The sequence below is a fragment of the Hyperoodon ampullatus genome (genome assembly GCF_949752795.1).
Source record: "Hyperoodon ampullatus genome assembly, chromosome: 3".
Lineage (NCBI taxonomy): Eukaryota > Metazoa > Chordata > Mammalia > Artiodactyla > Ziphiidae > Hyperoodon > Hyperoodon ampullatus.
In genome coordinates, this window is record NC_136916.1 from 118943010 (window position 1) to 118958681 (window position 15672).

Genomic DNA, 15672 nt, shown 5'->3' on the forward strand with positions numbered 1-15672 from the left:
TACTGGTCAGGTATTTTGTAGACTGTCCCTAATCGGGATTGACTGATGTGTTTTTGATTTGACTGTGTTGTGTGATTTTGGGACGAAGACCACTGAGGTAAGGTGCCATTTTCATCATATCGTATTGAGAGTACATATTATCAATATGACTTATCATTGTTGATGTTAACTTTAATCACCTGGCTGAGGTAGTGTCTGCCAGGTTTTCTTCATTGTCAAGTTTCTCTTTTTGCCTCCTTTCTGTTCTGTACTCTGGAAAGAAGTCACTATGTGCAGCCCACACTTAAGGAATGTGGAGCTATGCTCCACCTCCTTCAGAGCAGAGTATCTACAAAGATTAAGTTGAATTCATCTGGACAGGATGTTTGTCTATTCTTCCCATTTATTTATTTATTCAATCATTTACTTATATCAGTATGACCCATGGATGTTTATGCTATACTTTGAGTTATATTACAATACTACTTTATTATTATTATTATTATTTTGCTAAAATTGTTTGAGCTTTGGTCATTGAGAGCTCCTTCAGTTGTCTCCTATGTCCCTTTGACAGACACCATCACTGTGGGATTTTCTTTTAACACTTAATTACTAGTAGTACAGATGCTCCAAGTTCATTTTGCATATTTCCTGCCCCAGTCCATAGAGTCAGCCATTTCTACAGGGAGCCTCAGTTCTCTTTATTGGAGAATGTAATTAGAAACTAAGATCACAGCATTGGATGTGCTTGTTACTGCTGGGACTTTGTTGCTTCTAGGCCTTCTCACCTCACACAAATATATGTCTGTATACTAACTCCTTCCTGTAAATACATATATTATAATACACATAATAAATATAATAAATATACATAATATTTCTATATGTTACCATCTTTTTTTAATTTTTGAATTTTATTTTATATATTTTTTTATACAGCAGGTTCTTATTATTCATCAGTTTTATACACATCAGTGTATACATGTCAATCCCAATCGCCCAATTCAGCACACCACCATCCCCACCCCCTCGCCACTTTCCCCCCTTGGTGTCCATACATTTGTTCTCTACATCTGTGTATCAACTTCTGCCCTACAAACCAGTTCATCTGTACCATTTTTCTAGGTTCCACATACATGCATTAATATATGATATTTCTTTTTCTCTTTCTGACTTACTTCACTCTGTATGACAGTCTCTAGATCCATCCATGTCTCAACAAATGACTCAATTTCGTTCCTTTTTAATGACCGAGTAATATTCCATTGTATATATGTACCACAACTTCTTTATCCATCTGTCTGTCGATGGGCATTTAGGTTGCTTCCATGACCTGGCTATTATAAATAGTGCTGCAATGAACATTGGGGTGCATGTGTCTTTTCGAATTATGGTTTTCTCTGGGTATATGCCCAGTAGTGGGATTGCTGGATCATATGGTAGTTCTATTTTTAGCTTTTTAAGGAACCTCCATACTATTCTCCATAGTGGCTGTATCAATTTACATTCCCACCAAGAGTGCAAGAGGGTTCCCTTTTCTCCACACCCTCTCCAGCATTTGTTGTTTGTAGATTTTCTGATGATGCCCATTCTAACTGATGTGAGGTGATACCTCATTGTAGTTTTGATTTGCATTTCTCTAATAATTAGTGATGTTGAGCAGCTTTTCATGTGCTTCTTGGCCATCTGTATGTCTTCTTTGCAGAAATGTCTATTTAGGTTTTCTGCCCATTTTTGGATTGGGTTGTTTGTCTCTTTAATATTGAGCTTCATGAGCTGTTTATATATTTTGGAGATCAATCCTTTGTCCATTGATTTGTTTGCAAATATTTTATCCCATTCTGAGGGTTGTCTTTTCATCTTGTTTATATTTTCCTTTGCTGTGCAAAAACTTTTAAGTTTCATTAGGTCCCATTTATTTTTGTTTTTATTTCCATAACTCTAGGAGATGCATCAAAAAAGATCTTGCTGTGATTTACGTCAAAGTGTGTTCTTCCTATGTTTTCCTCTAAGAGTTTTATAGTTTCTGGTCTTACATTTAGGTCTCAAATCCATTTTGAGTTTATTTTTGTGTATGGTGTTAGTGAGTGTTCTAATTTCAGTCTTTTACATGTAGCTGTCCAGTTTTCCCAGCACCACTTATTGAAGAGACTGTCTTGTCTCCATTTTATATCTTTGCCTCCTTTGTCATAGATTAGTTGACCATAGGTGCATGGGTTTATCTCTGGGCTTTCTATCTTGTTCCATTGATCTGTGTTTCTATTTTTGTGCCAGTACCATATTGTCTTGATTACTGTAGCTTTGTAGTATAGTCTGAAGTCCGGGAGTCTGATTCCTCCAGGTCCGTTTTTTCCCTCAAGACTGCTTTGGCTATTTGGGGTCTTTTGTGTCTCCATACAAATCTTAAGATTTTTTTGTTCTAGTTCCATAAAAAATGCCATTGGTAATTTGATAGGGATTGCATTGAATCTGTAGATTGCTTTGGGTAATATAGTCATTTTCACAATGTTGATTCTTCCAATCCAAAAACATGGTATATCTCTCCATCTGTTGGTATCATCTTCAATTTCTTTCATCAGTGTCTTATAGTTTTCTGCATACAGGTTTTTGTCTCCCTAGGTAGATTTATTCCTAGGTATTTTATTCTTTTTGTTGCAATGGTAAATGGGGGTGTTTCCATAATTTCTCTTTCAGATTTTTCATGACTAGTGTATAGGAATGCAAGAGATTTCTATGTTTTAATGTTGTATCCTGCAACTTTACCAAATTCATTGATTAGCTCTAGAAGTTTTCTGGTGGCATTTTTAGGATTCTCTATGTATAGTATCATGTCATCTGCAAACAGTGACAGTTTTACTTCTTCTTTTCCAGTTTGTATTCCTTTTATTTCTTTTTCTTCTCTGATTGCCGTGGCTAGGACTTCCAAAACTATGTTGAATAATAGTGGTGAGAGTGGACATCCTTGTCTTGTTTCTGATCTTAGAGGAAATGCTTTCAGTTTTTCACTGTTGAGTATGATGTTTGCTGTGGGTTTGTCATATATAGCCTTTATTATATTGAGGTAGGTTCCCTCTATGCCCACTTTCTGGAGAGTTTTTATCATAAATGGGTGTTGAATTTTGTCAAAAGCTTTTTCTGCATCTATTGAGATTATCATATGGTTTTTATTCTTCAATTTGTTAATATGGTGTATCACATTGATTGATTTGCATATATTGAAGAATCCTTTCATCCTGGGATAAACCCCACTTGATCATGTTGTATGATCCTTTTAATGTGTTGTTGGATTCTGTTTGCTAGTATTTTGTTGAGGATTTTTGCATCTATTTTCATCAGTGATATTGGTCTGTAATTTTCTTTTCTTGTAGTGTCTTTGTTTGGTTTTGGTATCAGGGTGATGGTGGCCTCATAGAATGAGTTTGGGAGTGTTCCTTCCTCTGAAATTTTTTGGAAGAGTTTGAGAAGGATGGGTGTTAGCTCTTCTCTAAATATTTGATAGAATTCACCTGTAAAGCTATCGGGACTTGGACTCTTGTTTGTTGGAAGATTTTTATCACAGTTTGAATTTCATTACTTGTGATTGGTCTGTTCATATTTTCTATTTCTTCCTGGTTTGGCCTTGGAAGGGTATACCTTTCTAAGAATTTGTCCATTTCTTCCAGGTTTTCCATTTTGTTGGCATAGAGTTGCTTGTAGTAGTCTCTTAGGATGCTTTGTATTTCTGTGGTGTCTGTTGTAACTTCTCCTTTTTCATTCCTAATTTTATTGATTTTGAGTCCTCTCCCTCTTTTTCTTTTTTTTTAATTTTTAAAAAATTTTTTAAATTTAAATTTAATTTAATTAATTTATTTATTTTTGGCTGTGTTGGGTCTTCGCTTCTGTGCGAGGGCTTTCTCTAGTTGCGGCGAGCGGGGGCCACTCTTCATCGCGGTGCGCGGGCCTCTTACTGTCACGGCCTCTCTTGTTGCAGAGCACAAGTTCCAGACGCGCAGGCTTAGTAGTTGTGGCTCACGGGCCTAGTTACTCCGTGGCATGTGGGATCTTCCCAGACCAGGGTTCAAACCTGTGTCCCCTGCATTGGCAGGCAGATTCTCAACCACTGCGCCACCAGGGAAGCCCCCTCTTTTTCTTGATGAGTCTGGCTAATGGTTTATCAATTTTGTTTATCTTCTCAGAGAACCAGCTTTTAGTTTTATTGATCTTTGCTATTGTTTTCTTTGTTTCTATTTCATTTATTTCTGCTCTGATCTTCATGATTTCTTTCTTTCTGCTAACTTTGGGTTTTGTTTGTTCTTCTTTCTCTAGTTCCTTTAGGTGTAAGGTTAGATTGTATATTTGAGATTTTTCTTGTTTCTTGAGGTAGGCATGTATAGCTATAAACTTCCCTCTTAGAACTGCTTTTGCCACATCCTGCAGGTTTTGGATCATCGTATATGTAACCATCTTTGTCTGACTTAAGCTAAGCATGAGTTCATACTGATGTCTACAACTCTAATTCATGACCACATGTATCATTCTAACCTCCTCCCTTGCTTATCTTTTTTTTTTATCAGTTTCTGGTTTATAACAAAGTGAATCAGTCATACATATACATCTGTTCCCCCATCCCTTCCTTCTTGCATCTCCCTCCCTCCCACCCTCCCTATCCCACCCCTCCAGGTGGTCACAAAGCACCGAGCTGATCTCCCTGTGCTATGCGGCTGCTTCCCACTATCTATCTACCTTACGTTTGGTACTGTATATATGTCCATGCCTCTCTTTCACTTTGTCACAGCTTACCCTTCCCCCTCCCCATATCCTCAAGTCCATTCTCAAGTAGGTCTGTGTCTTTATTCCTGTTTTACCCCTAGGTTCTTCATGACATTTTTTTCTTAAATTCCATATATATGAGTTAGCATAAGGTATTTGTCTTTCTCTTTCTGACTTACTTCACTCTGTATGACAGACTCTAGGTCTATCCACCTCATTACAAATAGCTCAGTTTCGTTTCTTTTTATGACTGAGTAATATTCCATTGTATATATGTGCCACATCTTCTTTATCCATTCATCCGATGATGGACACTTAGGTTGTTTCCATCTCTGGGCTATTGTGAATAGAGCTGCAGTGAACATTTTGGTACATGTCTCTTTTTTTTTTTTTTTTTTTTTTTTGCGGTACGCAGGCCTCTCACTGCTGTGGCCTCTCCCGCTGTGGAGCACAGGCTCCGGACGTGCAGGCTCAGCAGTCATGGCTCACGGGCTCAGCCGCTCCGCGGCATGTGGGATCTTCCCAGACCGGGGCACGAACCCATGTCCCCAGCATCGGCAGGCGGACTCTCAACCACTGTGCCACCAGGGAAGCCCCACATGTCTCTTTTTGAATTATGGTTTTCTCAGGGTATATGCCTAGTAGTGGGATTGCTGGGTCATATGGTAGTTCTATTTTTAGTTTTTTAAGGAACCTCCATACTGTTCTCCATAGTGGCTGTACCAATTCACATTCCCACCATCAGTGCAAGAGTGTTCCCTTTTCTCCACACCCTCTCCAGCATTTACTGTTTCTAGATTTCTTGATGATGGCCATTCTGACTGGTGTGAGATGATATCTCATTGTACTTTTGATTTGCATTTCTCTAATGATTAATGATGTTGAGCATTCTTTCATGTGTTTGTTGGCAGTCTGTATATCTTCTTTGGAGAAATGCCAATTTAAGTCCTCTGCCCATTTTTGGATTGGGTTGTTTGTTTTTTTGGATATTGAGCTGCATGAGCTGCTTATAAATTTTGGAGATTAATCCTTTGTCAGTTGCTTCATTTGCAAATATTTTCTCCCATTCTGAGGGTTGTCTTTTGGTCTTGTTTATGGTTTCCTTTGCTGTGCAAAAGCTTTGAAGTTTCATTAGGTCCCATTTGTTTATCTTTGTCTTTATTTCCATTTCTCTAGGAGGTGGGTCAAAAAGGATCTTGCTGTGATTTATGTCATAGAGTGTTCTACCTATGTTTTCCTCTAAGAGTTTGATAGTGTCTGGCCTTACGTTTAGGTCTTTAATCCATTTTGAGCTTATTTTTGTGTATGGTGTTAGGAAATGATCTAATCTCATACTTTTACATGTCCCTGTCCAGTTTTCCCAGCATCACTTATTGAAGAGGCTGTCCTTTCTCCACTGTACATTCCTGCCTCCTTTATCAAAGATAAGGTGACCATATGTGCATGGGTTTATCTCTGGGCTTTCTATCCTGTTCCATTGATCTATCTTTCTGTTTTTGTGCCAGTACAACACTGTATGATTACTGTAGCTTTGTAGTATAGTCTGAAGTCAGGGAGCCTGATTCCTCCAGCTCCGTTTTTCATTCTCAAGATTGCTTTGGCTCTTCGGGATCTTTTGTTTTTCCAAACAAATTTTGAAATTTTTTGTTCTACTTCTGTGAAAAATGCCAGTGGTAGTTTGATAGGGATTGCATTGAATCTGTAGATTGCTTTGGCTAGTAGAGTCATTTTCACAATATAGATTCTTCCAATCCAGGAACATGGTATGTCTCTCCATCTATTTGTATCATCTTTAATTTCTTTCATCAGTGTCTTATAATTTTCTGCATACAGGTCTTTGGTCTCCTTAGGTAGGTTTATTCCTAGATACTTTATTCTTTTTGTTGCAATGGTAAATGGGTGTGTTTTCTTGATTTCACTTTCAGATTTTTCATCATTAGTGTATAGGAATGCCAGAGATTTCTGTGCATTAATTTTGTATCCCGCTACTTTACCAAATTCATTGATTAGCTCTAGTAGTTTTCTGGTAGCATCTTTAGGATTCTCTATGTAGAGTATCATGTCATCTGCAAACAGTGACAGCTTTACTTCTTCTTTTCCAATTTGGATTCCTTTTATTTCCTTTTCTTCTCTGATTGCTGTGGCTAAAACTTCCAAAACTATGTTGAATAAGAGTGCTGAGAGTGGGCAGCCTTGTCTTGTTCCTGATCTTAGTGGAAATGGTTTCAGTTTTTCACCATTGAGGACGATGTTGGCTGTGGGTTTGTCATATATGGCCTTTATTATGTTGAGGAAACTTCCCTCTATGCCTACTTCCTGCAGGGTTTTTTATCATAAATGGGTGTTGAATTTTGTCGAAAGCTTTCTCTGCATCTATTGAGATGATCATATGGTTTTTCTCCTTCAATTTTTTTATATGGTGTATCACATTGATTGATTTGCGTATATTGAAGAAATCTTGCATTCCTAGGATAAATCCTACTTGATCATGGTGTATGATCCTTTTAATGTGCTGTTGGATTCTGTTTGCTAGTATTTTGTTGAGGATTTTTGCATCTATGTTCATCAGTGATATTGGCCTGTAGTTTTCTTTCTTTGTGACATCCTTGCCTGGTTTTGGTATCAAGGTGATCATTGCCTCGTAGAATGAGTTTGGGAGTGCTCCTCCCTCTGCTATATTTTGGAAGAGTTTGAGAAGGATAGGTGTTAGCTCTTCTCTAAATGCTTGATAGAATTCGCCTGTGAAGCCATCTGGTCCTGGGCTTTTGTTTGTTGGAAGATTTTTAATCACAGTTTCAATTTCAGAGCTTGTGATTGGTCTATTCATATTTTCTATTTCTTCCTGATTCAGTCTTGGCAGGTTGTGCATTTCTAAGAATTTGTCCATTTCTTCCAGGTTGTCCATTTTATTGGTGTAGAGTTTCTTGTAGTAATCTCTCATGATCTTTTGTATTTCTGCAGTGTCAGTTGTTACTTATCCTTTTTCATTTCTAATTCTATTGATTTAGGTCTTCTCCCTTTTTTTCTTGATGAGTCTGGCTAACGGTTTATCAATTTTGTTTATCTTCTCAAAGAACCAGCTTTTAGTTTTACTTTGCTATCGTTTCCTTCATTTCTTTTTCATTTATTTCTGATCTGATCTTTATGATTTCTTTCCTTCTGCTAACTTTGGGGTTTTTTTGTTCTTCTTTCTCTAATTGCTTTAGGTGCAGGGTCAGGTTGTTTATTCGAGATGTTTCCTGTTTCTTAAGGTGGGATTGTATTGCTATAAACTTCCCTCTTAGAACTGCTTTTGCTGCGTCCCATAGGTTTTGGGTCGTCATGTCTCCATTGTCATTTGTTTCTGGGTATTTTTTTATTTCCTCTGTGATTTCTTCAGTGATCACTTTGTTATTGAGTAGTGTATTGTTTAGCCTCCATGTGTTTGTATTTTTTTACAGATCTTTTCCTGTAATTGATGTCTAGTCTCATAGCATTGTGGTCGGAAAAGATACTTGATACAATTTCAATTTTCTGAAATTTACCAAGGCTTGATTTGTGACCCAAGATATGATCTATCTTGGAGAATGTTCCATGAGCACTTGAGAAAAATGTGTATTCTGTTGTTTTTGGATGGAATGTCCTATAAATATCACTTAAGTCCATCTTGTTTAATGTATCATTTAAAGCTTGTGTTTCCTTATTTATTTTCATTTTGGATGATCTGTCCATTGGTGAAAGTGGGGTGTTAAAGTCCCCTACTATGAGTGTGTTACTGTCAATTTCCCCTTTTATGGCTGTTAGTATGTGCCTTATGTATTGAGGTGCTCCTATGTTGGGTGCATAAATACTTACAATTGTTATATCTTCGTCTTGGATCGATCCCTTGATCATTATGTAGTGTCCTTCTTTGTCTCTTCTAGTAGTCTTTATTTTAAAGTCTATTTTGTCTGATATGAGAATTGCTACTCCAGCTTTCTTTTGGTTTCCATTTGCATGGAATATCTTTTTCAATCCCCTTACTTTCAGTCTGTATGTGTCTCTAGGTCTGAAGTGGGTCTCTTGTAGACAGTATATATATGGGTCTTGTTTTTGTATCCATTCATCCAATCTGTGTCTTTTGGTGGGAGCATTTAGTCCATTTACATTTAAGGTAATTATTGATATGTATGTTCCTATTCCCATTTCCTTAATTGCTTTGGGTTTGTTATTGTAGGTATATTCCTTCTGTTGTGTTTCTGGCCTAGAGAAGTTCCTTTAGCATTTGTTGTAAAGCTGGTTTGGTGGTGCTGAACTCTCTCAGCTTTTGCTTGTCTGTAAAGTTTTTAATTTCTCCATCAAATCTGAATGAGATCCTTGCTGGGTAGAGTAGTCTTGGTTGCAGGTTTTTCTCCTTCATCACTTTAATTATGTCCTGCCACTCTCTTCCGGCTTGCAGAGTTTCTGCTGCGAGAACAGCTGTTAACCTGATGGGGATTCCCTGTGTGTTATTTGTTGTTTTTCCCTTGCTGCTTTTAATATGATTTCTTTGTGTTTAATTTTTGACAGTTTGATTAATATGTGTCTTGGCATATTTCTCCTTGGATTTATCCTGTATGGGACTCTCTGTGCCTCCTGGACTTGATTAACTATTTCCTTTCCCATATTAGGGAAGTTTTCAACTATAATCTCTTCAAATATTTTCTCAGTCCCTTTCTTTTTCTCTTCTTCTTCTGGAACCCCTATAATTCGAATGTTGGTACGTTTAATGTTGTCCCAGAGGTCTCTGAGACTGTCCTCTGTTCTTTTCATTCTTTTTACTTTATTTTGCTCTGCATCAGTTATTTCCACTATTGTATCTTCCACGTCACTTATCCGTTCTTCTGCCTCAGTTATTCTGCTATTGATCCCATCTAGAGTATTTTTCATTTCATTTATTGTGTTTTTAATCGATGATTGATTCATCTTTAGTTCTTCCAGGTCCTTGTTAACTATTTCTTGCATTTTGTCTAGTCTATTTCCAAGATTTTGGATCTCGGAAATAGAATCTTGGATCATCTTTACTATCATTATTCTGAATTCTTTTTCAGGTAGACTGCCTATTTCCTCTTCATTTGTTAGGTCTGGTGGGTTTTTATCTTGCTCCTTCTCCTGCTGTGTGTTTTTCTGTCTTCTCATTTTGCTTATCTTACTGTGTTTGGGGTCTCCTTTTTGCAGGCTGCAGGTTCGTAGTTCCCGTTGTTTTTGGTGTCTGTCCCCAGTGGCTAAGGTTGGTTCACTGGGTTGTGTAGGCTTCCTGGTGGAGGGGACTCGTGCCTGTGTTCTGGTGGATGAGGCTGGATCTTGTCTTTCTGGTGGACAGGTCCACGTCTGGTGGTGTATTTTGGGGTGTCTGTGGACTTTTTATGATTTTAAGCAGCCTCTCTGCTAATGGGTGGCGTTGTGTTCCTGTCTTGCTAGTTGTTTGGCATAGGGTGTCCAGCACTCTAGCTTGCTGGTCGTTGAGTGAAGCTGGGTGTTGGTGTTGAGATGGAGATCTCTGGAAGATTTTCGCCGTTTGATATTATGTGGAGCTGGGAGGTCTCTTGTGGACCAGTGTCCTGAACTTGGTTCTCCCACCTCAGAGGCACAGCACTGACTCCTGGCTCCTCAATTTGGGATGATTCGTTGTCTATTCATGTATTCCACAGATGCAGGGTACATCAAGTTGATTGTGGAGCTTTAATCTGCTGCTTCTGAGGCTGCTGGAAGAGATTTCCCTTTCTCTTCTTTGTTCTCACAGCTCCCGGGTCTCAGCTTTGGATTTGGCCCCACCTCTGCGTGTAGGTCGCCGGAGGACATCTGTTCTTCGCTCAGACAGGACAGGGTTAAAGGAGCAGCCGCTTCGGGGACTCCGGCTCACTCAGGCTGGGGGTCAGCGTGGGGCATGGAGTGCGGGTGGAGCCTGCAGCGGCAGAGGCCGGCGTGACGTTGCACCAGCCCGATGCGCGCCGTGTGTTCTCCCAGGGAAGCCGTCCCTGGATCCCGGGACCCTGGCAGTGACGGGCTGCACAGCCTCCCCGGAAGGGGGGTGTGGACAGTGACCTGTGCTCGCACACTGGCCTCGCGGCGGCGGCAGCAGCCCCAGCGTCCCACGCCCGTCTCTGGGGTCCGCGCTTTCAGCCGTGGCTCCCGCCCGTCATTGGAGCTCCTTTAAGCAGCGCTCTTAATCCCCTCTCCTCGCGCACCAGGAAACCAAGAGGGAAGAAAAAGTCTCTTGCCTCTTCGGCAGGTCCAAACTTTTTCCCGGGCTCCCTCCCGGCTAGCTGTGGCGCATTAGCCCCTTCAGGGTGTGTTCACGCCGCCAACCCCAGTCCTCTCGCTGCGCTCCGACTGAAGCCCGAGCCTCAGCTTCCAGCGCCGCCCGCCCCGGCGGGCGAGCAGACAAGCCTCTCGGGCTGGTGAGTGCCAGTTGGCACTGATCCTCTGTGCGGGAGTCTCTCCGCTTTGCCCTACCCAGCTACGTGGGGAATTTCTTGCCTTTTGGGAGGTCTGAGGTCTTCTGCCAGCGTACAGTAGGTGTTCTGTAGGAGTTGTTCCACGTGTAGGTGTATTTCTGGTGTATCTGTGGGGAGGAAGGTGATCTCCGTGTCTTACTCTTCCGCCATCTTCCCCGGAAGTCCCTTGCTTATCTTTAAACTCCCTATAGTGAGTGACAAACCTGGCTCCTACCATCCTCCATCCATTTACTTAATTGTTCAATTCCAGTATAGAAGTATCGGAATTATTAACCCATATTCCTGTGGGAAACAACTCTATCAACTAAAATGTAGTGCTATATACAGTTTCTTTTGCCTTTAGTCTTATATACCCTACTCATTTCCAAGGTTACTATCGTGGGATTCCTCTTGACCTCCTAAATGATTTTTTAAAAATTTGCATACATTGTGTCACTCTTTGTGCTGTAAAGTTCAACGACTTTGAGAAATGATTGTCATTTAGCCACAATTCTAGTATCATGCCAGATAGTTTCACCTCCCTAAAAATTCCTCTATGCCTGATTAAAGTTTATTTGAAAAAGTTTAAAGAAACAAATAAATACAGAAACCAAACTAACAAACACATGGGTACATATTATCAAAAATTTGTAAGTAATATTTTGTTATACTTGTTCTAGATTTTTTAAAAGACATTTTAAAGACAAATTAAGTCCCCTTGTACTTCTTCCAAATTCCATTTCTCTTCCTTTTTATGCAGGGACAGCTATTGTTACAATTATGTTTTTTTTTCCAGTCCATGATTTTATACTTTATTAGATGTACTTATGACCCTAAACAATAAATACTATAGTTCTGTGTGTTCTAGGTACATTTATATAAATGACACCAGTTTGTATGTATCTTTCTAAAAGTTACTTATTTTACTGTTAATACTATGCTTCTAAGATCCATCTATGGTTTGTAATTTTTGTGCTGGAATGGCTTTACAGTGTTTACTTATATGAATACACCACATTTTATTCATCTGTTTCTCTATTAATTGACATTTAAATTGGGCTTTGTTTTTTGCTATTTCATATACTGTATCAACATCCTTGTATGTATCTCTTCATGAATACATGGAAGAATTTCCTTAGAATATATAGCTGGAAGTGAAATTATTGGATTATGTGGCATGTACATTTTCTATTTTACTAGAAATGGCCAGTTTGCCTCTAGTGTGGTTCTACTCATTTCCCACATCCTTGGCATCACTTGAAATTCCTGACTATATTTTTGCTAATCTGATGGGTATGATAAATTGTCTTTCCCAGATTTGCAGACCCTGTGGAACCAATCACCTCATTTTCTCAGCAGCTAGAACTAATTTTGATAGGAGCTTGGGTATTTACCCTACGGACCATTTGTTAGTTTCTAATAGCCTTTTATGTTATTTTCAAAGGTGTCTGCTTATCCAGGATTTACCAAGTTGTTCTGGAATCTAACTTCACCCAAATTCTCTGTTCCAGTATCTGTCATAAAGGAAACCATATATCCAAAATATGAGGTAAAATACTGAATGACTTTTCTCTATTGTTATTTAATAATTAGACTGTAAAATTGACTATGACATTAAATTTTACCAGACAGTTGTTATGTAAATTGTTGGTAAAGATTGCCATAATTGAATGATTGGATGGCACTATAGAAATTATACATATAAAATAAATAATTTTTATATGTATGTGTTATATGTGTATACATATATGCACACATAACCCCTAACTATATGTACACTTATGCACATACACTTATACGTATATTTCTAAAAAAAAAGTTGTACTTATCCATGTTAATTTACCCAGTCAAAAAGAATATTCTCTTTTCTTTCTGAATGAATCATTTATTTGACTGACAAGATATAAAGCTTCTTGGGTTGTTTAGAAGATCTTTATGATATTTTCATTTGCTTTTAAAAGTGCATTTTTAGTTAATGTTTAAGAAAGTTTAAAACTACCCAATACAATTATTAATCTATTTTCTTCTTCCCTTAAAGTGTTTGCTTGCTCTCATTTTATGTTTTACAGTGTATTTTAAAAATTAGAAAAATGAAGAGAAGAAAACCAAAATCATCTCTTATTTTTCTCCCTCAAGACAATCACTGCCCACTTTCTTGTCCATTTTCTTTCATTGTTAAAAATTCTTTTTCTTCCTCCTCCTCTTCTTTTTTTCTCCTTCCCCCCTTTTCTTCTTCCTACTTATATTTTCCTCTTAAAATAATTCTGTGATGAACATCATGGTGCATACATTTTTAATGGTATTTAGAATTAGTTTATTTGCATAGGATCCTAGATAGCTTACTGATAACACATATATCAGAAAAGAATAAGACAAAAAAGTTAATCATGGGGAAAGCATACCAGGGTATTAGCATAATAAATTCAGAGATAAGATCAAATCAAAGAAATTCTGTCCATATATGCCCTTGTTTGAAATGGTCATCAACATCATTGTTGATATTGAAACATCTTTACATTCCTTGCATTACTTGATTATGATGTATTATTTTAAAATATTGTATTGAATTCTGTTAGGCAATATTTTATTGTATTTTTAAAATATATACTCATGAGTGAAATATGTATTTAGTGTATTTTTTTTGGTGGACTCTGTTATCAAGGTCATTCTTGCTTTATAAAGTTAATTGGGAGTGTTTTGGGTGCCGCACCGCCTCGCGCCATGCCCTTCAGCCCCACGCTCAGAGGTGAAATCTCGTGGCTTGGGCCCCGGCCGTAGTCTTGGTGATTTTCTTTGTAGTTGGAGGTCAGAGGCCAGGCCTCAAGTGGGAACGGCCTCACCATGATGAACAGCCAGCCGGGCCAAGTACCCTTACAGTTCCTGCCGAATGAGGCCCGGAGCCTGCCGCCGCCCAAGCTAACCGACCCGTGGCTCGTCTACGTCGGCTTCTTGGGTTACTGCTCCAGCCTGATTGATAACGCGATCCGGCGCCGGCCGGTGGTGTCGGCCGGTTTGCATCGCCAGCTTCTATATGTTACTTCCGTTATTTTTGTCGGATATTATCTTTTAAAACGTCAAGACTGTATGTATGCTCTGAGGGACCATGATATGTTTGCATATGTAAAGTCACATCCAGAGGATTTTCCTGAAAAAGATAAGAAAACTTATGGTGAAATTCTTGAAGAATTCCATCCAGTGCGTTGAAGTCTCCAAAATGCTTGCTCCGGGTTCACTGATACCGTGTTTTTCTGAATTTTGTGGAACTGTTTCTATGACATCTGAAGTTTATGTTAATGTATACATTAACACCTTGTGATTAAAATGGTCATCATAAGCAAAAAAAAAAAAAAAGTTAATTGGGTAGCATTTCTTCTTTTTTAATATTCTGGAATTAAAATAGCATAGGAATAACCTTGAAAATGTGGAAGAATTCACTGTCTAGAAACATTTGAACTGTTTGGGAAGGTAATTTTTTGACAATTAAAACTTTATTTTCTAATTCTTGGGTTATTCATGTTTAATTTTTTTTTTTTTTTTTTTTCTTTTTTTTGCGGTACACGGGCCTCTCACTGTTGCGGCCTCTCCCGTTGTGGAGCACAGGCTCTGGACACACAGGCTCAGTGGCCATGGCTTACGGGCCTAGCCGCTCCACGGCATGTGGGATCTTCCCGGACCGGGGCACAAACCCGTGTCCCCTGTATCGGCAGGCAGACTCTCAACCACTGCGCCACCAGGGAAGCCCTAATATTTTTTCTGAAGTCAGTTGGTAACATATTCTTACAGAAAGCCATCTATTTAATTGAAATTTATAAGCTTATATGCAGAGTTTGTATATATTCTCTCTTTAGTTTTAATCTCCATTTCTAAAGTTGCATTGTTTTCTTTCCCATTTCTAATGATATTTGGGGAAGTTTTTGCTTCCCTAGAATGAATTTTCTAGAAATTAGTTTAGTATTTTTTTTTTGGTCTTTTCTCATTTATTTTCAATTACAAGTACCTTATTCTCTACTTGTCAAATGACTATACCCACATAGTATAAAACCATCTCTTTAATATTTTTAGCAAGGTTTATGGTGTATGATTCCCTAGCTATTAGATATCATGACCAGTCATCCAGAAAAACAAATGAGTCCAACCTACCATATTTGACCAAAAAACTTTTGGATTAGTTATAAATTCAATTTTTGCCCCTCAGTTTTTGTTGCTTCTCTATTTGAAAATGTTTTGGTTATTGGTTTCCTGCTTCCACAGAAGGTTGACATCTCTATTTGGGCATTTTCCTAATTTCTTGTTGAAAATTTAATTTTTTTACCTTTCATATTTTTAACAAATATAAGTATTTTGACCTTATTTTATACATTTTTATTTATGGTGTGTTCATTTATTTTCTAAATAATTTCTATTGCAGTTTTCTTTATCTTTTTGATACACAACTTATATGGGAAAGTGTTTTTTTAACTTGTTGAAATTATTTTGTTTAATTTTTATTGTTTATCCTTATTAACATAAG

General features: G+C 38.2%; 2 protein-coding genes across 2 annotated transcripts in view; both read left to right on the forward strand.

The window, feature by feature from the left end:
- TTC6 (tetratricopeptide repeat domain 6) overlaps nucleotides 1-15672 on the forward strand; it is a gene marked incomplete at both ends in the record, with an annotated part of 227725 nt that overhangs the window by 106834 nt on the left and 105219 nt on the right. The window contains 1 exon segment of the mRNA XM_079699166.1: nucleotides 12607-12711. Within this exon segment, the coding sequence (XP_079555292.1) occupies nucleotides 12607-12711 (105 nt within the window).
- On the forward strand, nucleotides 14004-14366 carry LOC307050285 (NADH dehydrogenase [ubiquinone] 1 subunit C2-like; the record flags this gene model as incomplete). Its single annotated transcript, XM_079700225.1, has 1 exon — nucleotides 14004-14366. The coding sequence occupies one exon, from the start codon at nucleotides 14004-14006 to the stop codon at nucleotides 14364-14366; it is 363 nt and encodes a 120-aa protein (XP_079556351.1).